We start from the raw sequence: 25,743 nt of genomic DNA, 5'->3' as shown, positions 1-25,743 counted from the left end.
CCTAGAGATTAGAGGTCATAGGTTCAAATCGGGTCTCAGACACTTCCCAGCTGTGTGACCCTGGACAAGTCACTTAACTCCCATTGCCTAGCCCTTACCACTCTTCTGCCTTGGAACAATACACAGTATTGATTCCAAGACAGAAGGCAAAGGTTTAAAAAAAAGAGTAAATTAGTGTATTCTTAGATACCTTCAGCTATATAAATGAATATGAATTATTTAATAAAACCTTTACTCTATGGATAAAAACTTGAAAATTTGCATATGTTCATTATCAAATCTTGAGAAAAATAAAATCATCTTTCTTTAAATTCACCAATAAGAATTTTGGTCATTCTAACAATATTTATCACTTATAACCCCACTCCATTATATTCATAAATTCAAAGTGACAAAATCTATGAGACTTTAGTAACCTTCCTAAGAGTCTAGATAAGACTAAAAGAGAATTTGAAAACTCCCTTTAAAATGTACTTATATTTTAAAATCTGTTTTGGGGGCAGTTTTCAGTTCATTTATAATTTTGATTCCATCATATGCATATCTATGTCTCATTAGAATATTATTTGCAGTCTCTAAATCTTTTGTGATTAATGACTTTGTCTACAGGAAAAATCATGTAAATGTTTATTTTAACTCCTGTTTGCTAGAATATTTGTTGTATAAGGTAAGCAATATATTCTAGTTTAAATAAAAATCAAGGCATGCTGAGGAAACCACCAAACCTGCCTCCAGACTAACCCTAGTAGCCATCATTGAGAGAAGAAAACACTGTGGGGAGGATATCCAATTTCCTCATTACCACTAGCAACAAGTGATGATCAACTACCTCTAAAAGATAAATAGGTAGAGGAGGTTTGGGAATGGTAAATGGCTGCATTGGTACTATTCAAAGATTCAATATCAAAGACTCAGATTGTTTTCAGTAGAATTAATATTAAATTATAAAAATTACCATCTGAATATTGCTGAAATCTAAGGATCACAGGATTCTTCCATCTGAAATGCAACTGAAATCTTCCATATGTTGTTGTCTCCTCTTTAGAATGTAAGCTCCTTGAGAGCAAGGGTTGTCTTACTTTTATATTTATAGTGCCAGTGCTTTACACATCTATTGTTTTATTCATTTTTGGTCATATCCAACTTTTTTGTGACCTCTTTTTAGGATTTTCTTTGCAAAAATACTAGAGTGATTCACCATTTCCATCAATAGCTAATTTGACAGATGAGGAAACTGAGAACAATAGGGTTAAGTGATCTGCTTAGATCACATAGCTAGTAAGGGTCTGAGACCATATTTGAATTGAAGTCTCCCTGTTTTCAGATCCAGTGCTCTAGCTGTCCCACTTTACACAGAGTAAGCACTTATTAATTAATGCTTTACTCATTCTTCATTAATTTGTTAATGTTACTCAGTAAATTAAGGGAATGAAACCCTTACTCCTTTTTTCTTGAGTTAAATTCCTATTCATTTTAAGAAAACCCATAATTACTATATTATTAACTAATTTACAGAATAGCAAGCTAGAAAGAGATTTACAAATGGCTTTTTGGTTGATAAGTAATATCTATATTCCATAAGTTCTATGTTTCTAATATCTGTATTCTACAAGCAAATATAAAAAGAATGATTTCACTATAGAGCTTATATTGGTGTTAATAAGATTAAGATATCAAAGTTATGTGTAAACTATGAAAAGAAGTCTGAAAATCCCTGTAGATCTTGAGAACAGCTCTTTAATCCAAACTATATGGAGTATTTGAATGAGTCAGTACTAAACACTGTTTCTTTTGCAATTGCTTATCCATTTGTGTAGGGAGTCTACTTTAGGATGAAATACTTTCACCAATGTAAGTTGTCAACTTATTGCAAATAATAGTTTTAAAAACTCTTCTTGGGTTATTGAGAGATGAGAGGAACCTTGATACAAAAGGTAAAGACACCAATGCCAATTCAGTTCAAGTCTTGCCTTATATTTACATATATTTCTAATATGTGTATATCTATATAATCTGTGTAACTGGGCAAGTCATTTAACATCTTTGAAATCATGACACATCTCTGATTAAATTAAATCCCTTATAGTTGGTAGATGCAAGCATTTAAATAATCTATACTTTGTCATATAATGGAACATACATTTATTTTCCCCAGTAATTACTGAGTTTCTGAAACTGAAGAATAAAATGTTACTCATATAAGACCAAGCAAGTGATCACAATCTGGGTCTGAAACTGAGGTCATGGGTGCCAGAGGACCAAAGACCCAAGACAAAAAGCATGCAGACACAATATGAGATGTGAAAAGCCATCTTTGTAACACATATCATAGTCTACTCATGAGACTTCCATTTTTCTAGAGTGTATTTTATGTGTGGCCGAAATTGCTCTAAGAATTTGAAAAAGCAAACAAACTAGGACCTTCTCTCCCACTCTCTTTGATGAGGAAAATAAAATATCCCAAAGTGATAAAAAACAAAGGTATTTACCCTCCCCAAAGGGAATAAATCATAGTATCATATATTTTCAAAGCAAGAAAAGTGAATATATTACAGTATCATAAATTTTTGGGATTGAAGGATCCTTTTAGGATATTTAATCTAGAATATACATGCAATTAGCATCATGGAATAAAAAGAATGTTGGATACAGAGTCAAAGACCTTGGATCAGATCCCTTAGCTATGAAGATACAGAGAACTGGTCAATTTTATGAATTAGAACTCCATTTGGAATCTTTCCCCCCCCTGCTCTATAACTAGATAAAGCTTTACTATTTGAGAGTTCCTCTTGGTTATATATACACCAGACACATTTTCCCAATGTTTCAATGATTTTTGTTTAGCAATACACCTTATCATTGAGGGAAATAAAATGTCTTTTAATTAATTCAGTAGATGACTAGAAAACCACTATTAGACTTCACCTCATTTGGAGTTAGCAATATAAAAGAGTGTCTTATATTGGCTAAAGATGGTTTTCTCTCTTGAAATTTCTAAATGACACAGCAAGGTCTAAACAAATGGTGATTGACAAACTGAAAATAAAATGAAGAAATACTTAAAATGAAGGATGTTCTTATCATACACAACTAATAAACTGTATCAAATATACTACATATATAGAAGATTAGCATAAAAAAAAGTAATATTCCCCATCATCACACACTGTAGTATGGTATTTCTGATAGTCTCCTCCTTTGGCAGGATCAGTACCATATTATTCACAACAGAAATGTCTATTATTTCAATCCATTGGATTTTGAACACTAATACTCATTTTTCCCCAGGTGGATTTACTTAATTTACATGAATGAATAATGTTGAGTCCCTTATTTTGCCCAAAGAAAATGAAATTCTCAAATAAATAAATCACTAACCACTGAGCCAGTAGTGTTCTGAAATATCAGTTCTGATGTAATGATGATCATGAGAAGGGCCAAGAGACCGTGTAAATGCAGTGTCTTTTCCAAGAAAATCTGAAGCTGTTCCAGCATAGAGGTACTCATCTGGAAGGGAGAAACACTTAGTGAGATCTCTATAATAAATGCCTAAGTTTTTAAATTGAAGCAATTTCAGAATACAATGACAAAAATTCATGTTACATAATATTAGAATGTAACCCTTAATAAGTCTTATTTTAAAATTTTGAACAATTAAGGAAAAGAATATGAGAAAATATAATAGAAAATATGAGATAAAAGAATATATGAAAAAATATGAGAAAAAATCCAAATACTTCTGAATTAATAATTATAAATTCCCTATTGGCAAAATTTCTCTCTCAGACATTGCATCTCCTCTCTGTGGCAACAATGGGCCATTATGAATAGTTATGCCTGAAAGAAGGAATGGATTTTATAATTAACGTTTGCTTAACTGATAGAATATCAATGACCACAGCCCATCTTTACCTAATGTCTGCTGAAAGGAATCTTTCAACACTCAAGTCATTCTTTCATAATTATAACATGTTACATTCCTTTGGCCCAATTATTGCTCTAAAATCTTTGATACACAAAAATTTCAAAAAGGAAAAGGATTCTGTCATTATTGCATTCCAAACTTCATCTTGTGAAGTAGAAAACTGACAGGACAATTTTAGGATCTTTCATGGATATTATCATCTACAGATTCTCCTTTGGAGCAATTTCCTAAATTTATAAGAAATAGGGATAGGTAAGTAAATGGGGGTTTTGCTGAAGGTTTATTTTCTTTTAGCTTTTTTTTTTAGTGTTTCTTTAGATTAAAAAAAGGCAGTTACAAACTGAATTTTCTTGATGATGAATTCAGCAAGCCTATGAATTAAAAGAATCCTGTATCACAAGAATGTGTTTAATGGGAAAGAATGAAGAATATGAAATGTATGGACCTACAATTGAGATCAGCTTTAAAAATAGTTTTATATTATTACTAAATTAAACTTTCTTAATTCCTTCAGATTAAAACTAGAGGAATGGTCTTATCATTGCACAAAGAATGATGCTGACATTCTTAGCTCTCATCCAATTAATCCTCATGAAAATAAACTTTAGTTGAACTTTGGTTGAAACCATTTGGCCTACAGGGCAGTGGTTTAAATATTGCTAGTAAATTATCTGTGAGAACATGAATTAGGTTCTAAAGAACCTAAACAAATTGTTCAAGTGAATTGAATTTAGGTATATTTCAGTATAAACATACTGCTATAGATTTCTAAAGATTTTATTAAATTAAATTAATTATGCAGTGATGCCTTCCACATACCAGACTTTTAATAAATATTGTTGAAAAGAATGAAACTAAATAATAGACCTAATGATATTTGTACTTTTCTGAAAAAATGCTGCATAGAAAATATTCCATAGGGAGCAGCTGGGTAGCTCAGTGGATTGAGAACCAGACCAGGAGACAGGAGGTCCTAGGATCAAATTTGGCCTCAGATACTTCCCAGCTGTATGACCCTGGGAAAGTCACTTAACCCCCATTGCCTAGCCCTTACCACTCTTCTGCCTTACAACCAATAGACAATATTGATTCTAAGGTGGAAGGTAAGGGTTAAAAAAATACTCCATAAACTGCCAGGTGCAATGTTCCTTACAATTTAAAAAGAGGTTATGATTAGGAAAAGAATGGATATGTTCAAACTTCTCTTAAAAATTCTCTTTCAGGGCATTGCAATTGCCTATGAATAGCAAACTGGAAGAAGGAAATCACTACAACTTTTAATGTATGTGATGCTTTTAATAAAAGATACATTGACCCCGTTTTGTCAGAGGAGAATCACAAATAAATTAATTTATCTTATTTTATGGGTAGAATGTCTGAAAATGGGTTATATTCTATATCACTGCTATTTGCTTTAAAGTATACTTTTTTTGGCTTTATTTATAGGCAAGAGAAAGAGAGAGACAGAGAGAGACAGAGAAACAGAGAGAGAATGAGAACATGAACATTTTGACTTGGTGGATATAGCTTTGAATTTGGGGTCAGAAAGATCTAGATTCAAATTCTAAATCTGATGTTTATTAGCTTAAAATAAATTTAATTTTTCTAAATCTCAGTTTCCTCATTTATAAAATAAGGGAGTTGGATGAGATAGTCTCTGGGGTCTCTTCTAGCTCTAGGTCTATGATGCTGTGAAAATTCAAAAAATTGAGTCCAAGTTAATTTATAAAATATTTCCATCCCATGATTAAGTATATGTGTTCCCTTTTAATATCTAAAAAAGAGACACTTAACTATACATATATATCCTATCACCTATAAGTATTCCAATCCAATGATCAACAACTCTGGAATTCTTTTACCTGAACAAAACCTCCTACCTTTCTGTTTGTCTCTCCCAATTCCTCACTCTTACTAAACTTATTCTTTATCCAGACTATATATAATCTGCAGTCCTACCACCCCCTTAGTCCTCTCTCAAATAATCACTGTGAATTTCTTGTCTTCCCATTCCTGAAACTACATACAATCAGTCTAATTATACACCCTCTTCTAAAATGGAATGCTGAGTCCTTCTGTCCAAGACTCAGATCTTAGGAAAACCAAATCCTAGATTACTTTCACTATCCATTTTCTCCTCACTTGCTTTGGAAAGATGCAAGAAATTGAAACAGTTTGACTGGATTCACTAACAATTTATGTATCATCTAATCTCAACTAAATCCTCATTGAAACAAGACAATCTTCTTTTTTGGCGTTTTATCCTTTCTTAAATGGAAAGAATACAGTAGAGGGAATGGAGAGATGGCCTTCAAGTTAGGAACCTTTAGATTCAAGTCCTATCTCTGAAAAATGCTGACTATGAAAGCCTGGGTAAATTAATTAATCTCTCAATGTCCCCCAAGCAACTTTTAAGACTATAAATTATAAGGTGCTGATATTCATTGGTCAATTAACTTCTTTATGGATTGCCTCCTACACTGATGACATCATATTTTCAATTAAGCAATACCAACAACCTCTTCCCTACAGGATTCTATCATAAGAGAATTGTAGCTAGCAATTCTGGTCCTGGGGGGAACTGTTTTTAGAAACTCTATGGAAAATCAATATAAAATAATTCTGAAAAATGTATGTAAATCAATAGTAGAATATGATTTGATTTATAAACATCTGTTACACACAGGCTTTAGGAATCATCAGTCTAAAAGGAGATATATCTGTACTCGATCTTACCTGTCATTACTGAAGCAAAAGGCTGCTGAGGATCAAAGGGACACTTCAATCTGCCTGATTCCAGATTATGAGTGTCCAGTTTGAACATGAGGTCCTGTAGAAAGACATGTTAATATGCATGACTTCAAAACATGAGCAAGCTTTTGGAAAACAAGAATTCAATTATAACTCTAGCTTAAAATTGACTACTAAATAAAAAAAGCATTTATCAGTTACCTTCTATGTGTTGAGTACCATGCTAAATGCTAGGTATACAAATAGGGGAAAAAAAAACCAAGAAGAAAACAGATACCAACAGAAAACCCCTGCTCTAAAGCAATTCACACTCTAATCAGAGAAAATAAATAAATAAAAGGAAGTGCAGGAAGAGATAGAGCAAATGCAGAGGCCCAGAAGTGCTAAAGGTAAAGCTATGGGCTAAAAGGCCAGACTTAGAAGGCCCAGGTAAATCAGATTAATTTGTCAAAGGCCTTCAGGGCATAGAGTGAGAGGAAGGGAAAAGGCCTGGTGACTTTCTATCAAATCAGAAGGAACAGTGTTGATGAGTCCCTTTATATTCGGGCAAACTGGCCAAAAGGAGAGATACCTCAAGTGAGGAGGAGTCTTGCCTCCGGGTTTTCTCAGCTGGATAAATTACATTAAAATGAATTAAATCCCAATATATGCCATATTGAAATTATATCTAAGTCTGCATGACACACAGATTCTGTAAGAGTCACAGAGGATAGAATGCCAGAGTCAGCAAGAACCTTGGAAATCTTCTAGTCCAATTCATTCCAAAAATACTTAAGTACCTTCTAGAAACTTCTTGGCTTAACATTTAGAACCTCTTACAGTCTGGTTCTAGCCTTTTTTTGGGGGGGGATGGGGTGCAGTTTTACTTCACATATATGTAAAAATAGCTATATTAGAACCAAACCAATCTACTTCAACTTTTCTGCCCCCAAGTTTTCATGTAGCCTGTGTCCTAATGTTTTCCTTAAAAACATAGCTACTAGAAGGCTTTCCCAGGTCCCTTGGTTTATCTGTTTTTGAAATGGTAGTAAAATATTAAATGTATTTTCTAATTATAGGTAGAAATAATTTTATCTTTTAGTAGGGATAGAAGGTAAGTCAGTCAACAAGCATTAGTGAAATCCTTTCTACATATTGTACTAAATATGAAGAGTAAAAGGAAAACCTAAAAGAGTCCCTACCCTCCAGAAGTTCAGATGAAAATAATCTTATTCAAACAGGATAAATTGGAAATAATCTCTCAGAGTAGGTGTTTGGTATCAATGAAAACTGAGAAAGGAATGAGTAAGTGAGAACTAACAGTAGACAGGAGGTAGAAAATTGTATATTTGATCTGAGAGGTTCCTGGGAGCAATTGGAGTTTATTAAAAGGGGGGGGGAGAGACAAACAGCAGACAGACAGACAGACACAGAGACAGAGAGAGAGAGAGAGAGACACAGAGAGAGAGAGAGAGAGAGAGAGAGAGAGAGAGAGAGAGAGAGAGAGAGAGAGAGAAGAGAGAGAGAGAGAGAGAGAGAAAGAGAGAGAGAGAGAAAGAGAGAGAGAGAGAGAGAGAGAGAGAGAGAGAGAAAGAGAGAGAGAGAGAGAGAGAGAGAGAGAGAGAGAGAGAGAGAGAGAGAGAGAGAGAGAGAGAGAGAGAGAGAGAGAGAGAGAGAGAGAATCAGACACTTTAGAAATCTCAATTTCCTAAGTGGATAATGGTCTGGGTTTAGGAGAGACCAACTAGAAGGTTGAACATGAGGCAATAAGAGCCTAAGCATTGGCAGAAGCACAGTTAGAGGAGAGAAAGGATTATATGGGAGAGAAGTTGGCTCTGCCCTGAGTCCACATTTGGATTTGGGGGTAAGAGAGAGAGCAAGGAATTGAGTATGGTATCTAGATTGAAAACTCAGAAAACTGGGAAGCTTATGGTATTCTCCATAATAGGAAAAGTGGTGGGTTTGGGGGGAAAGACAATTAGTTCAGTTTTGGACATGCTAAGTTTAAGTTGTCTATGGGGACTCTGTTTAAGATATCTGATAGGCAGTTGTAGATGGGAGATTGGATGTGAGGAGGGAGAGAGTCAGGCCTGGATAAACAGAAATGAGAATCATCTGCAGAGTAATAATAATTGAATCCATGGGAGCCAATGAGTTCATCAAGCAAAATAACCTAGAAAGAAGAGAAAAGGATCCAGGGTATAACTTTAGGGGATACCCACAGTTAACATACAAGACCTGCATGAAGATTTACTAGAAGAGATTGAGAAGGAATGGTCAACACAGACGGGGCAAGAGCAATGTCACAAAAACTTCAAGAGAAGAGAATTTCAAGAAGATGATGACTGACAGTATTGAAATTTATAGAGGGCTAATCAGTAAAAATGATGATTGAGGAAAGGACATTAAATTATTTTGCATCTAAGAGATTACTTGTAATTTTGAAGCAATATGTGATCTCTGATTTCATTCATATAAGAAATTCCCAGTGTGGAAATGCCCTCCCTAAGTGCAGATCAGCAACTCATCTATAACTTTTAATCTCATAAAGTTGCCTAAGGGATATGAGAATTAAATCAGCCATCCGTTGGCATGCCATGTGCCAGGTACTATGCTCAGTAAATAGGACATGGCCTTAAAGATCATGTATTCCAGTGGGAGAGGTGACATGGCATACCAATAACTAGGTACGAAATAAGTGAAAAGTAATCCGAAAGGGGACTAGTGATCAGCTGGAGGGACTGGGAAAGGCCTCCTCCTCTGGAAGGTTGGGTGGGACTTGAGATAAGTCTTGAAGGAAGCCAGGAGATCCAAGAGGCAGGTATAAGGGTACTAAACATTCCACACATGGGGGATAACAAAGCATAGAGATGGGAAATAGAGGCAAGAGTTAAACCCAGATGATTTTGACCATGAAGCTGTTTTTCCATGATGTCATGCTGTTTCTCCAAGTGAGGATGGTCCCCCAGATTCTTACTGGGAGAGAATATCATTAGATATTTATTAGGTATCTATTACATGGAAAGTACTATTTTTTTCCATAAAGAAAGTGTTTTTCTACAGTTATTACAAGCATCTTTGGTTGTGATCTTATTTTTTTCTGGGCATCTAATCCATCCAAGTTGTACAAACAACCCTTTTGAAACTTTCCTGCTATCCCTGCCCTTGCAGTGAAGAAATCCAAGGCAAGCAGCTTCTTCACTGAGTTGTTGATGCATGAGTCCAAAATGCTCTGTCCCGGGATTTTCACTATTATGAAAACAGTACGTGATTTAAAGTCACTCGGTTGTTTTGGCTCAAATATCCATTTTAACAACAGTGGCCTCAGATAACACAACATTGGCAGCTTTTGACTGCCCAGGAAGAAGCAACATCTTCTGATTCCTCTTTCCAAGAAAAATAGAAATGCATAATCAGCACAGCCCCATGATCCTGAGGCAGTTCCATAACAAAGACAGCATGAGCTATCCAGAAAGAAGTGTGACTCACACCATGTAGAAGGGAACAAAATACATCCTATCTGTCCAGACAGATGTTCTATGAGGAGAATCTACAAACTTTGTGTCATGGAGCTACATGCACAAGTTTTATTATTTAATGAAACATTTATTAGGTGCCCTGTGTAGAGTAATGTGCTTGGCTCTATATCAGGAAAGAATTGAAAATAACCCCATCTAGAATCTACATTTTAGCAAGGCAGAGAATGATGTGAAAGACTTTTAAGGAGAGGAGAGATAAATGGTCCCTAAAAGGAAATAAAAAGTCTCTACTTAATGTCTCTCTGTATTCTTTTACATTTTCATTTTATAATATTCACTAATATCTATCTTTCAAATGTCTCAAGTCAGTTTGCAAAGGTGAGTATTTTAATATTTATTCCTCAATGAAGAAAATATAAATTTGTGGAATTTTATACTTACAGAATTGAAGTAGAGAATGAATGTATTTTTGAAAAAAACTTTGAGAATGTGGAAATGTCGGTTTTGAGTTCTATTAAGTGTCATAAAGGGATAGCTGCTAGTAAAAAACATGATTATTATGTAGCCAAGATCAGGGGATAAGTATGGCATCTCTTTTTAAAGATGATCACAAAAAGACAGAAGGCTAGACAACAAGCCTCTAGGTGTGCTGAATATAGATGAGGATTCTTAAGTATTTTTAAATGCATTAGAAGCCAGTAGAAATTCCTCTTGAAATACAAATTATTTGTGTTTGTTATTCAGTCATTTTCAGTCATTTCCAACTCTCCATGACCACATTTAGAGTTTTCTTGGCAGAGATACAACAGTAATCTACCATTTCCTTCTATAGGTCATTTTGCAGATCAAGAAAATGAGGCATACAGAGTTCAATGACTTGTCCAGAGTTATAAAGCATAAAGTGTCTGAGGCATGAAGATGAATGTTCCTGATTCCAAACCCAGGGCTTTCGCCATTGTGCCACCTAGCTGCCCATAAATTAGGTAGGGTGACACTATTTTCACAATAAGATAATCCAAAATGGATCCAGCTCAGGCAAGGCCTTGGATATCCCAAAGCCAGGCGGTTCAGTTCCTTAGTGGAAGAGGGAAAGTATAAGCAGTAACCAATGAAAAACCAATAAAAAATGTTCAAAAAGATTGATATAGATCAAAGAGTGAAAGAGGAGAAACTAAAAAAAAAATGTCCCTGGGTTGGAAATAATATCACCTATATAGAATGTTGGAACCAGAAGGGATCTTATTTTATGGTCAAGAAAACCAGTCCCAGAAATATGGAACTTCATTGACTTGTCCAAAGTCACTCGTGGGATACATGTCTGAGCTATGACTCTGGCTCCGTGTTGTCTTCCTTTAAGGTCTATTTATTTTTAATGGAGGTACACATTTACCTTCTTGTTTAATAGATAAATCTGTGTTGCTAGCAAAATTATCTCCTTATTTAATCATTAGCAATAAAAATAATTGAATATAAAATAAAGATCATAAATGGTGAATCTATATAAACTTCTAACAGACAAATACACGGCCAACCAAATTTCACTAGTATGTACATAATGTGAAGAAATACCTTCTGCATGTTGGGTTGAATGTAGAGAAGGATGTGGAGCTCAAAGGGGTCACAGATGGAACTAGATCTGAAATAGACCTTATAGGTCACAAAATTCAGCTCCCTCGTTTTACACACAAGTAAACTGAGGCAGAGAGCTTAAGAGACTTGGCCCATGATCATAATGTGTCTAAAGTAGAATTTGAACTCAGGTGTTCCTGACTCCAAGTCCAACACCTTATTTGTTCTACCAAATAGCCATTGATTTTATATTGCAAGAAAATGATACCTAGAGAGGTAAAAGTAACATTTCCAAAGCTGTACAGGTCAGGAAAGACAGAGCTAAGACGAAAAGCTAGCTCTAACTGGAAATTTCTGGTGTGAAATCTAGGCTTTGCTCTGTTGTGCCATTCTGTCTCTATACAGAAAGAAATAAAGCCCCAAAGCCTTTAGACTGTCAGTAAAGGCCCTGTACATGTTAGCTCCAGCCCTGGAGTTCTGAAATCTGTATTACATCACCAGCTCAGATATTTATTAATGGTGTCTACTTGGACAAGTTATGGATTCTATTGAAAACTCATTTTCTTCTTCATTTTAAGTATTAAACACATTTAGGTGTTGATGAGAGGATGTGGACAAGGTTGGCACAAGATAAGAAGGTGAGAACTGGGTAATTAGACAGTAACAAATGGAATTTCTGCATCAAGGCTCTCTTATTGATGAATTGAGTATTAAAAATGGTGGGTGGAAGTAGCCCAATGGGAAAGAACTAAGGAAATTAGGGCAAGGGTTTGGATGCAGGCTAGAAGCAGAGTGCTTTACAGGAGAGACCTTCCCATTTTCACCTTTTCACAGGGGCAGCAAAAGAGAGAATGGGAGAAAATGCCTGCATCCTGGAGAAAGGTGATGTGTAAAAGGACATGAGAGAAAGGTGAGATATCGAGGTTGAGACTATATAGTCCTGCTGAGCATATCACAGGACAGTATTTCTCTCACACTAGCAACTCTATCCAATTATTTGATTATTAAATACCCTTCCCCTTTCTATAGTAAAATGTTTATACTTTTATGATAAAAAGAAAAAGAAAATTTAGTTGTGCGTTATTTTTTTTTAAAGGAAGCTTAGGTGGCCTAGTGGATTGTACATTGGAGTTATAATCAGGAATGCCCGATTTCAAATCCTACTTTAGGCACTTAGTTGCACAACACTAGGGAAGTCACTGGAGCTTTTTCCTCATTTGTAAATTGGGAATAAAACACCTCACGGAGTCATAAGGATCAAAAAATGACATGTAAATTGTTTTGCAGAACTTAAAATTATATGGACCCTATTAAAATGATTTTACAGACAACTGCATGTAAATATATTTTATCTGCTTTAAGGAAATTATTCTGTTATGTCTATTATTAATATATGCATACATATAAAATGGCATTAGCCTACTAATTCTTCTTTATAGGCCTTCATCAAAATTAATCAGATACAACATTTGTATTTTATACAAACTCCTGGGCTTAACTTTTTTAAAAATAGTTAACAATCTTCTACAGACCTATCAAAAGAGTACCCAGGTCCTCTAACCAGCAGGATACTCTAAGGATTTATTATTCCCTGTTCACTCATAATTCCCTGATTCAGAAAAGTTGTAATTTTGATTGCCTTAGGGTTTTTTGACAGTCCCAAGCACAAGTAATTAACCCCATCCAAATTTCCTTTCAGCAGCTCTGATTTTAGGAGCTGTAGAAGAATATTTGCCTTTCTCAGCAGATTGTAAGTATTTGGCCTTTGGCCTCAGGCCTCAAAACACACCTAACCTGTGGAGCTTTGTATTATAATTACACATTCTGCTATGAATTACTGCTTAGGTATCAAAGCTGGCCAAGAGAACATAATGCCAACAGTACAGAAGGATTGATTCAAGAATTCCAACTCTTCCAGTTTTCTTTGAGTGTTTAACAGAGTAAATTAGATATGTTGTTTTTTTGTTGTTGTTTTTTTCAGTCACTTGAGTTTCCACAAATTAACTTACTTGATTTGGAGCATGGGATTTATGGGAACCAAGACAATAGATTTTTTTTATGAGTCAGTTACTTTTTCACATTAAAAAAAAAAGCTTCACTTAGAAGTACAAAACATAATGGACTAGGTTATTATGTGGGTTCTAGTCACTGCTTTGCCACTAAATAACTGTGACCTTAATGAAGTCATTTTTCTTTTTGTAACTTGAGGGGCCTGAATTTGAGATCCCCTAAGATCAATGATGCCTCTGCAAACTACAATTCTAAGAAAGTATTACTTAAAAATTATGGATGGAATGTGTATGTTGATTTTTTTTTAAATAATGGTGATGGGACACTGTTAGCCCTCCATATGCTCTTCCTTAATTCTTCAAGCATATTCCATGATTCTGTGATTTTTCTCATGTTAGTGTAATTTATGAGAACCAGGCAAATCATCATGGATCAACTCTTAAGGATTGTTATCATTATTACCAAAATATCAATTGAAGGTACACTTTTTTGATATTAATTAAGGAACATCATGCCAGTATCACACTTTCAAAATCAGAGAACTTAGAGACAATTTTGTCTAATTCCATTATTTCACAGATACCTAAACTAAGGGCAAGAAAAGTTGTGTCACATGTCCAAGGTGACAAGAGCAAGTTAATGATAGCACCAGGCTCATTAAGGACTCCAAGATACTCAAGTCATTCCACTACTTGTACATATGTCTTCAAAAATGTAGCTGCTTAAGATGCAAGAAAGAAGCCAGTGGCACAGTGGACAGAGTGCCAAGCTTGGGGCCATGAAGGCTCATCTTCTTGGTTCAAATCTGTCCTCATACAATTAGTAGCTCATTAATTCTGGCCAAACTAAACCTCATTACCTAACCCTCACCACTTCTCTGCCTTGGAATCAATGCACAGTATTGATTCTAAGATGAAAGGGTAAGGATTTTAAAAAATAAATAAATGAGTATATGCAAAAGGAAGAGAGAAAACAGTTCTTGTTTATTATTTAAACTACACAACTATTTCTTTATATAAAGTGCCCATTGCTATGTGCCACAAAAAACTTTAGAATTAATTTTTAAAATTATGCAAAATTATATATTTCATTAAATTTAACAACATACCTCCTTATGTGTTCCAAGATCGATGTATCCACATATTGGGTGAAAGGCTCCAGTGCCACACACGTAAACATGAGTTCTGTTATAAGACTGAAGAACTCGAATGAAATTTGCACATTCTGTCTATTAGGCATAAAAAGAAAAAAATTAATATAAAATTGCATGTCAAGAAATATCCTTCATACCTCCTGTTCCCCAAGATGTTTTGCTAAATTAAAACACAAAATGAAAACACAGAAGAAATAAAAATTGTGTTTGGTTATTTTTGAATAGCTAAATGAGTCAGGCAATCTTATGGGATAAAAGAAGTGATTTGTTAAATCACTTGTTCAGGGTCAGAAACTCAGTCTGGGTGAGTTGGGACTAAAACCCAAGACTTCCTCCCCTTCAGGCCAGCTCTCTAAGAACTAGGGCATCAATTAAGTCTATTGGCAGATTTTTTTTTTCCTTCTGTAGTAACATTTTAAATTCTATAATGGAAGTGAAAGGGGAATTAAGTGTGAAATGTGAGGAAATTATACTTTGTGCTTGTGACTTTTGTATTTTTAAATTTTATTAAAAGTATGAATTTTAGGTCTTAGAATTCTAATCTCCAGGAGGGTCCAGTTGCCTATGCTTACTTTCAAGAAAGTATGATCAGTTGTGCTTTGCACAGAATCTAACTTAATAAATATTTGTTGACTGATTGAATAAATTCCAAGAAAAGGAGATAATCCACCCTAGTTTCAGTCTATGCTTTCAATTTTATCTTCTATTACTTCATAACATGAGCTTCCTTCTCTAACTGGGTTAAAGTACTCACTGTCTGCTATACTAGTGGTAGTCTGAGTACCCCTAGCATCATTTAAATAGGCCTCCAAGGTCAAAACTATTTTCACAATAATACTAAAACATCTTCATTTTAGTTCAGTACATATTGTTACTGTATTAATAGATAAAAGCAAAAACTCTGGTGAGAGATAGGGGTCCTCATTAATTTTTTGGTGTGTAAAAAGGCTTCTGAGACTAAAAAGTTTTAAAAAGGCTATCCTAAAAACCCAAACCAAAATTAAAAAAAAAAAAGGTTTGTGGCTCTTTTTGCCCTTTTGCTCATATTGTTTGTTCTTTGAAAAATGTCTTATCACTCTCTTCTGTTTGACACAACATTGCTTATCTCCCAGGGCAGTGAGGTGGTATATAATCAGGAAGATTCATTTCCCAAGTTCAAATCTGATCTCAGACACTTACTAGCTGTGTGAACTTGGGCAAGTCATTTAATGCTGTTTGTCTCAGTTTCTTCATTTATAAAAATGAACTGGGAAAGGAAATTCAAAACCACTCTAGTATTTTTGCCAAAAAACAAAACAAAACAAAAACAAAAACAAACAAAAAAAATAAAACCAAAAAAGCCAAGGGGGTCATGAGTCAGACATGACTGAAAAACAAACAAACAAACAAACAGATAACTAAACAACACCTTAACTCTAGATATCCCTATTGAGTATCATCTCTGAAAGATCTTTTTTGACCATTGAGCCTAATTTCACTCTCTCCCTCTAGAAGATCTACTCCCTAATTCATGTGTTTCACATATTACACAGACCATTAAGGGATGGAAGGGATCTCAGAATTATCTACTCCAACTTCCATACCTAGGAGGCTTTGAGTGACTCACTCAAGGTCACATATATAATAAGAAGCAATGACAACATTAAAAATAAAAAAAAACAAAAAAATGATCTTAGAGTTATTATACTTGGGTCTCATTCCTAAATTGGACAGAGATCATTTGAAATTTGTTTCAAAAAATTATTAACTTTGTGATACAGTGTGAATTATTTAACTTCTCTCAGCCTTATTTGACTCATGTGTAAATTTGGGTCAATGACATCACTTATCTCAGAGTTGGTTGATAAAAATAAGATAAAATATATTAAGTGCTTTGCAAACAATGAATTGCTTAGTCTTCCATTTTTGGAACTACTCTGTATGCTATCTATTATTATAGATGACTTAATAGTTGTGTGACTGTGGCTAAATCACAATCTATTTTTTTCTCAGTTTTTTCATCTGTTAAATGAGTATTAAAATGATTATGTATATTGTGAAGAAAACCTTTATAGAGCTTTAAAAAGTAAATGTTACTTTGTAGCAGGACTGGGACTAGAACCAAGATGCCTCTGAGATTCCTTCCAGCTAAAGATCTTTGACCTTAAGAATTTAAGCCAGATCATAGCCGTTAAAAATTATTTAATCTTTTGCATGTATATTTCTTATTTTCCAAACTAGACCATATAATCTTTGACAATCTACTCTTCTGTGTATTCCCGATGGAACTTTACATAGTTCCTTAGACTTATGACCATGAGTAATAAATATTTGTTGAATGAAGGAACAATTGAACCATAAGTTCTGAAAATCTCTATCTTAAATCAAGTTTCCAAATTTCTTGAACATCTAGGGAATCTAATTAAATGTTTGAAAGCTATTCAGTCTATTTTTCCCTATCTCTTTATATCTATGCATTTTATATGCTCATTATCTTAAGAATGTATCCTCTCTATTTTTCCTTTTACCAAGATATCTCTTGCTCTTTCTGAATATCCCTTTCACTTATTATATCACTTTCTTTTTCTATTTACTGTCCCTGGCAGAAGCAACAGATTTTGAAGTCTGCTAAATCTCTTGCTTTCCAAAGTGACGCTCTGAGTTTCTCAGTACCCTTCTTGACTGATTCTAACTGACCTCTGGCACATTTGTAATTTCTCAACTTGTTGATTTTAGCCAATTAACTCCAATCCTGGTTTCAACTGATCCTTGCTTCTTATCTTCCCTTAACTTTCCCCTTACCCAAATTTTTGAAAATTACACTATACTAAGCAATGAGATCTAAAGCCAATAGTAAAGACAAAATATTGGTTGAAATTCTACCAATGTTTCATGAATTCCGACTCAGTTGAAATATGACATCAATCTATCACTTAGGAAGATATTAATCAATGGCAGCCAATTTTAGCAGTGTTTTTGAGTCTGAACTTTATCAAATATATGTATAATTAGAGAATATTTATAGCTAAAGTAAGTGTTAGAAATAAAATTCTGAGAAAGAAAGATAAATTATAATGATGAAATTCAAAATAGTATTTAGGAGGTCATATAGCCTAAACCCCCCAAACCTCATTTTACAGATGACATAGAAGCTCACATAATGTGTAGTGATTAGAGTTCAGAAGATTAGGGATCAAAAAAGTCTTAACAATGGGGGAAAAAGAGCAAGTGAAACAACTGATAGTGATGGACCCATAATAATCGCGGTAGGCATGATTTCAGGGGGATTGTTTGAATAAAAAAATAATTTATAATCTGGGATTAAGGCAGGGGAACAACTCACCCTACACTAAAAACTACTATTTCCAGGATTATTTCATACAAATCCTTACTGTAAGGAGGCATGTGAATATTTTCTGACAAATTACCCTTTGTGTTATAATCTCAATTAAAGGTTTATTCAAAGTAGTTGATCAGGTTATTACAGGGAACAGGTAAATTTTGTTAAGAGAGAAAGGAGAGGGAATTGATGAGTATGGCTAAAAAGGTAACACTCCTTCATTAGAATGTAAATCCCTGAAGGGTAAGGATTACTTTTGCCTTTCTTTGTATTCCAAGTACACAGTCCACTGTCCCACACATAGTCAACACTTAATAAATTATGTTAATGTAAAGTTCTGGAATATACAAAGTATGGATCCAAGGGGTTCTTTCCTTATGTCCTTTTCTGAAAATAGGTAGATTTTCCAATGACTATCCAGAAAGACAAAAGTTAGGTTTGGTTGAGTAACTATGGGCTTAGATTTACACAAAATAATATTTAAGTTACTCTTCTTGTATTTCAAATGTGTGAAAAAAAATCAAAGTAGTATAAACTTTCTAGCTAAATCCTAGCACATCATTCTTTCGCTGCACATAGTAACATTTGATACTGGGAGAAGATAAATTAGGCTTCTACTTTGTATTATGTTAAATTCTGACTCAAATGGGAAACACAGTATCATCATAGAAAAATGAGTGCTCCAGGTACTTTTTCGGAGCTCCTGAAATGCAAAGTTTGAAGTGAAATAGTCTTCCCTCAAGGAATAAACATTCTCATGGGAGTTCTCCCTTAAAATAGTCAAGTGGAAACTGGAAATCTACTGGTAAAGTAAAGGTAATGCTTGTTCAGGGACAAGAAGGACCTATAAAATCCCTTCCAATTGCAACATTCTGTAACTGTGATAAAGATGAATTAGTTCAGGAGAAGGAGTTTGGTGGAATGTAGGAGAAGCCTAGAAAGGTTGCCGTCTACTTATGGCTAAGGAAGGACTGGTAAAAATGAACGATTTGTCTTTTTTACAAATAATTATTGGCTGAACTTCTGAAAGATCCAATTAGTGCTATGAGGTAGGGATTAAAGTCTACATACCTAGTAAATATGAACATATTTATATCCTTAACTATTGCAAACAAACCTCTGATTTACAGATATAAAAATAAACCATCCAAAGTATTTGTGTGAGTGCATGTGTGTGTTGACCAGGTCTGTGATTTCATCAATGTAGGAAATTTCTGGTGAGCAATTCCTTAGAGTTGGCTGGCACTGAGAGGGGTTGTCAGTCAGTCACATAACCAACATTTATTTGTTAGTCACAAGAGTGGAGAAACAAATAAAGTTAAAACATAGCTTTTGACTTCAAATTGCTTATTTTCCAACATGGGAGAAAACATGAAAAATGTGTACCTAAATATAGTATAAATGGAAATGAATCTCAGTGGGAATACACTATGGGGGGAAGGCCTGTGGAAGAAAGTAAAATTTGGAATTTAGACTTGAGAGAAGCCAGGGAAGCTAAGAAGTGAAGGGGAGGAAGGAAAACATTCTGGGGTATGAGAGGAAGCCAGAAAAAGGACAGGGAGCTAGGAGACAGATGGTTCTGCTTGACAAAGAGCAACAAGGCTAATGTTAGTGGCTCAAAATGTACATGGGAGGGAATAAAGTATAAGTAATGTGGAAAGGTGGGGAAAGCAACAAAGATGATTTTCTATTTGATCCTGGAAGTAAAAGGGAGCCTAGTGTTTTACAGGGCAATCTAGATGGTTCAATGAACTGAGCCTGGAACTCAAGGAAAACTGCCTTTCATAGCATGTGGCATTCATTAGTTGTGTGACCTTGGACAAGTCACTTAGCCTATGTTTACCTTAATCTATTAGAAAAGGAAATGGCAGTCCACTCCAAGGTCTTTGTCAAGAAAATTCTGTAGGGGTCAGGAAGAATCAGATATGACTAGACAACAAACTTTTTTGAAAATATGTTGGTTCTCTTAAATAGTGTAAACACAGAGTCACTAAATTAATCCTGGTTTTACCTAGGGGTGGTGGTAGATAGTATAACAAAGGGGGTAAAGGGGGAGAGATTTATGATAAGGGAAGAAAAAGGGAAAGGGCATGGAGTCTTCTTTTTTTAGGCAAGGACAGAGTGAGAGGAGGTGTTGTTGTTTAGCCAGAGGAGAGAAGGGGGATGGATTTTATATCCCCCCCCCCCTCATGCCTTTCTGACTGAAGACCCTTTCACTGTGGCTCCCTTCAACTCCTACTGCCAGGCTATCTGGAATCTTTGTTGAAAGAGGTTAAGCCTCTTTCTTTCTGGGGAGAGAAATTTTTTCTCTTCTCCCCCCCCCCCCCCAATTAAGGTTGTCTTCTAATAAAGCTGGAGTCAGTTCTGGGTCCTAATAACTGAGTTTATTCAAGGGAAACAGGAAAGGGACAGGGCTGGTGAAGTGGTAAGGATTGAGATTCAAGAGGGAAAGAGGGGGAGGGGGTCCCTATCTAATTAGCACTCTTCCCCTCCAAGTTAGACAGCTCAAGTCTGATAACCTGAACTCCGGAGGGGTTCAGAGTAGAGAAACTCTGGTTTCTTGGCTGGCACAGCAAGTGTCCCCAAGTTCAAGGTTCAATGGGAATGCAGAGATATTCTTTGTGGACTGCTTGTCTCTCAAAGTCCTAGTCCACTGGCTACAATAGAGTGCTCTACTTAGAGGTAAGAAGACCTTAGTTTAAATCCTTCTTCAGATACCTATTAGCTGTGTAGCCCTGAGCAAGTCACTTAATTTGTTTCAGTTTCTTCATTTGCAAAATAGGGCAGATAAACATAGAAACTATTTTTTAGTATTGTGACAAAGATCAAATTATAAGATAAACACCCTGTAAATTTTTAAGTGATAACAAAAGTGTTAGTTATTTTTAGTATCTGGAAAGTGTCAATAATATTACTTTACCAGACTAAAGGCTAGCTAGAAACTGGACTAGATAATCTCCTTTAAATTAAAGACTTCGGAATGTAAGAACTATGACTTTCCTCATCTTGACACATAAATTTGCTTCAAACTATGTATTCCTTTATAATTTCATTCAATTTTAATCCAGGGCTAGATATCCACAAAATGTTAATTTCTAGTGATCAAATTAATGAATTTAGTTCATGGTGGATAGAACATGGACTTGGAGGAATCTTGCATATTTACTATCTCTGAGATCCTAGGAAAGGTCATTTAATTTCAGTTTCCTCATATCGAAAATAAGGAGGTTGGAGTCCATGACCTCTAAAATCCCTTCAGATTTTAAATCCAGAATCCAATGAACTATGATCTTTCAATAACAATTCCAGGGAACATCTTTGTGCTATTTATGAATACTATTGTTATTATTTCCAGGAATTTTTTTAGAATGACATATTTTATTTTGACGAGGTAGAAACATCTTGTAAACAATCTTTTTAGAAGCAGGGCAATATATAAAATGGTCTTATTAGTAAGACTTAGGTATGAGAATTAGTCTAATATATTTCAGATAAAACACTTTGCTTGATAATTGATTTCACATCAATATGCAATACAAAAAAATAAAAAAAAGTCATACTCACATAAGGATCTTTTCCAGCTAATTTACATAATTCCATCCTTTCTTTTGCTGCAGGCCAATAAATCTATAAAATATTTGAAGTTGTGTTAGTAGAAATTGTGAAATACACTATTGAATTCTGAAATAAAATCTCTTATGCCATTTAAGAACTAAATTGTGTTCTAACTTGATTATTCTATGGAGTATTATATAACTAGAAGCAAACAAATTCTATCATATCTCCATTTGTTCACCCTTTAATTTTCTCCAACATTATTTAATAATAAACAAATGTTTATAATGTTGTAGATCATTTTTGGATTAAAGAAGGACTTTTTAGTTTTGTGGGGAGGAGGAAAGGGAATAGTTGTATCTGGTGTATTTTTCAACGTTTATGCAGAAAGAGAGTATGAGAGTCAATAATACACACAACCATGGCTCACTTACATAAACACACAAATAAATCAACAGGCACAAAAGTATACATAATTACATAATTTTAGCAACTACAAATGATTGTTTGATCAATAGACTAGTATGAAATAATTGCTATTTAGCACATTATAATAGTCCAAGATTCTAATCTTTTGGTGAGTCTACAATCAGATTTCACTTGGACTGCACAGTCTTGAAATTATCCAAGAGTTTTTCATTTTATCTGTGTACAGGGACCCTATAAAGCAGCTTTTAAAAATGAGGTACTTTTTAATGCTAAGATTACTTCATTAAGTTCTAAAGGAATGGTCACTTTTGGGATACAAGCAAGAAGAAACTATAAAAAGAAAGCTTTGGGTTTGTGGCTAGATGAGTGTGACCTATTTGTGAGTTTGACTATATTTTTTTTGTCTAAATCTCTCATCAGGATGTGCAGGAACCAATTCCTGCTGTGAGAAAAAAGAAATAATGTCAAGAGGAAATATTCTAAAGGAAAATTTAAAAACCTAGAGTTATTAATGATTTATATGCTGTCTCAATTTTGTGTCATTATATCTGTACTGGGATTATAACTTTTTAAAGTTTTACTAACACAAGAGTTAAGAGTGATTCTATAGTACTCAAGGTTATTCCCTACGTCAGATAAATGGTATGGAATCATTTTCAAAAAAAAAAAGGTTGAATTAAGGGCACTAATTTATAACACATTTTTGCAACCCACAATGTTAAAATCACAGTCATTGTGGTTGAATCAGCAGTAAGCTCAAGAGATAAGTTAACCTCAAAATGGGTATGCTTCAGCATCTAAAAAGGACATATTAATCCAAATCTTGCCTAATCATTGCACATTTGGCAGCATTAAGATGATAGTATCTTGAAGATGACCTCCTTCTCCCTTATCTTTACATATTTGCCCCAATTTTTCTTGCTGTTTTTGTTTAGTTTTTTGGCCAGATAGTTTTAAAACTCCTTTTAATAATATCTTACATTTAAATAACATCTCATTCCCCTCAGGATCTCAAATTATTTCATAAAATCTTTTTTGTCCCTCCCCCAATCTATTTACTAAAGGCAAGTACTAATCCTACTAGATAGACTGAAAAAATGAAACAAAATTTTACTAATTTGACTTCCAAGACTATCCAATTAGTTAAACTTAGTCCAATAAATTACTATATCTATTCAATATTTCAAACATTCTAAATTCTGGGTTTGGTCCTAATCTAAAACAGAGAAAGCAATCACATTTCAGAAATAGATTTAGATCGCTATGAGAATCTTCATTTTATTTTCTGTGTGGAACTTTTTGTTTCTATTAATAGTAGAAAAATGTTCATAATAAGGGTGGGGGTAATATAAAATGAAGATCTTGCAACAGAAGTTTCAAAAGGTTAAATGAAAATTGACCTTAATGTCTAGGATAATTGGCAAGGCTTCAGGGTAACTAGTATAACAGAAAATGTCTCCCCAGAGGAGCCCACAATGGTATTTAAGCTAGTCTTTCTTTGGGGAGAGATTTTTTTTTTAATTTATAAAAAAAGTTAACATGATTACAAATTTATCATTTTTTATATTACTTTGTAAGTGTAACACAAGAATTTCAGGGCTGGCACAAAAATAACCAGATAACCTCAACTCCCTTTTAGTTTAAAATCTATGATTCTATGATTCTAAGGTCAAGTTCCTACAAAGTATTCCCAAAGAAATGCTATAAGAAAAAAAATTCAAGGGCCATGTTTTCTCCTCCTTATATCAGCTATTACACTAATTTTTAATGTGGTCAACAATTTAACTCTAATTTCCCCCCAACAATTTCTTCCCCAAATAAGAAATGAGGATTCACACAAAAATGTGGAAATAGTAGGTAGAAACATTAATTTTGTGAATTTTTGTTTGTAAGTCCTATGACAAATCATTGACTTACACTAGTAACAGAAGCCTCCCTCAATCCTAATAATTGTACAATTCTCATAAAATTCTAAGTCTTCTATCTGAAAAATTACCATGTGATCAGAGGAGAACAGTGATAAAAAGAATCTACATTAATTCAAGATATTAAAAGAGTAAATTCTTTAAAAAAAGCAATGAGCTAAATAAAGGATTATTAAAGACTTTTTCTACTCCAATACTATATGCCATATTTTTCAGAATATTCCAACTTTTACCAGTTCACCATACATAATTTCGGATCCCGTATTGTCCAGCCACAGGAAAATATATTAATGATCCCTCCTTCTCCCTTTAACTACGATTTTCATGAGATTATATCCTATTCAATCCTTGTATCCTTCCAAATGTTTAGTGCAATTTTCTATACATAGGCATTTTGCAAATATTTATAGAAACCTAACAATAATATTTTAACATTTCCTAAGAAAAGTCCATACTCATTGTTCTAGAACTAATATTACTTGGAGAAACCATCAAGCATCCTGGAAAGACATAGGGAATCATGCAAAGTAAAGTTGAGCAGAAACCAGGAGAATGTTGTACATATAATAGCAATAATATACAATGATTATCTGTGAATGGATGACAAAAAAGGCTATCCAACCATCATAGAAGAAAATGACAGTCTAAATGCAAATTGAAACATGCCATTATTTCACTGCGTTACCTCCATGAATTTTTCCTTTGTATATGTAACATTCTTTCACAATATGATGAACATAGAAATATATATTGTATAATTATATAGTGTTTTAAGATAAGTAACTTTTTTTACCCTAAAATGCTTGATAATATTGTCAATTAAAGCCAGTGATGTATTCTTAGTAAGTTGATGACCAATCAACTTTGATGACCAATTCATTCTTACTTCATTTAAAAGAAACAAAAATGGTTATGGTTGGCTTATTTTTAATATATCACTACAATTATTTAATTATCTTTTCCCCAATATTTTGAGATCCATATTCTCTCCTTGTCTCCCAACCCCCTTTAAAAGAAGGCAAGTGATATGATATATTATCAGTAATGTAATGATAAAGAACAATCCCAAGGGAGTCATGACAAAAAAAATAGTCTATCTACCACCATAGAAGGAACTGATGGAGTCTTACTACAGTCTGAAATATACCATTCTTTTTTTTTTTTAAACCCTTACCTTCCGTCTTGGAGTCAATACTGTGTATTGGCTCCAAGGCAGAAGAGTGGTAAGGGCTAGGCAATGGGGGTCAAGTGACTTGCCCAGGGTCACACAGCTAGGAAGTGTCTGAGGCCAGATTTGAACCTAGGACCTCCCATCTCTAGGCCTGGCTCTCAATCCAGTGAGCTACCCAGATGCCCCCTGAAATATACCATTCTTTACTTTATTTCATCCATGAATTTTTCTCTAGTGTAAGTGATATGTCTCCTTTCACAACATGATGAAACACAGAAATATATACTATATGATAACCCATGTACAATATCTATCTATATCTATCTATCTATCTATCTATCTATCTATCTATCTATCTATCTATCTATCTATATATATATATATATCACATTACCCACCATTTTGGAGTGGGGAATAGGAGAGAAAATGTTTCTCAAAATGTTAGAAAAAGATTATTTAATTATATTAACATATAAAA

At 34.2% G+C, this 25,743-nt stretch overlaps 1 protein-coding gene across 7 annotated transcripts in view; it reads right to left on the bottom strand.

The window, feature by feature from the left end:
* Positions 1-25,743, bottom strand: part of SEMA3D (semaphorin 3D) — a 242,136-nt gene that overhangs the window by 79,943 nt on the left and 136,450 nt on the right. For all 7 annotated transcript variants that reach the window (XM_056799465.1, XM_056799464.1, XM_016426051.2 and 4 more), the window contains 4 exons: positions 21,750-21,812; positions 14,822-14,941; positions 6,662-6,755; positions 3,379-3,507 (listed from right to left, as the gene is read on the bottom strand). In XM_056799465.1, coding sequence (XP_056655443.1) covers positions 3,379-3,507; positions 6,662-6,755; positions 14,822-14,941; positions 21,750-21,812 — 406 coding nt within the window. The remainder of the gene's footprint in view (positions 1-3,378; positions 3,508-6,661; positions 6,756-14,821; positions 14,942-21,749; positions 21,813-25,743) is intronic.

Source organism: Monodelphis domestica, chromosome 5, assembly GCF_027887165.1.
Source record: "Monodelphis domestica isolate mMonDom1 chromosome 5, mMonDom1.pri, whole genome shotgun sequence".
In the NCBI taxonomy this organism is placed as follows: domain Eukaryota; kingdom Metazoa; phylum Chordata; class Mammalia; order Didelphimorphia; family Didelphidae; genus Monodelphis; species Monodelphis domestica.
This window is presented reverse-complemented; position numbering and strand designations above follow the sequence as displayed.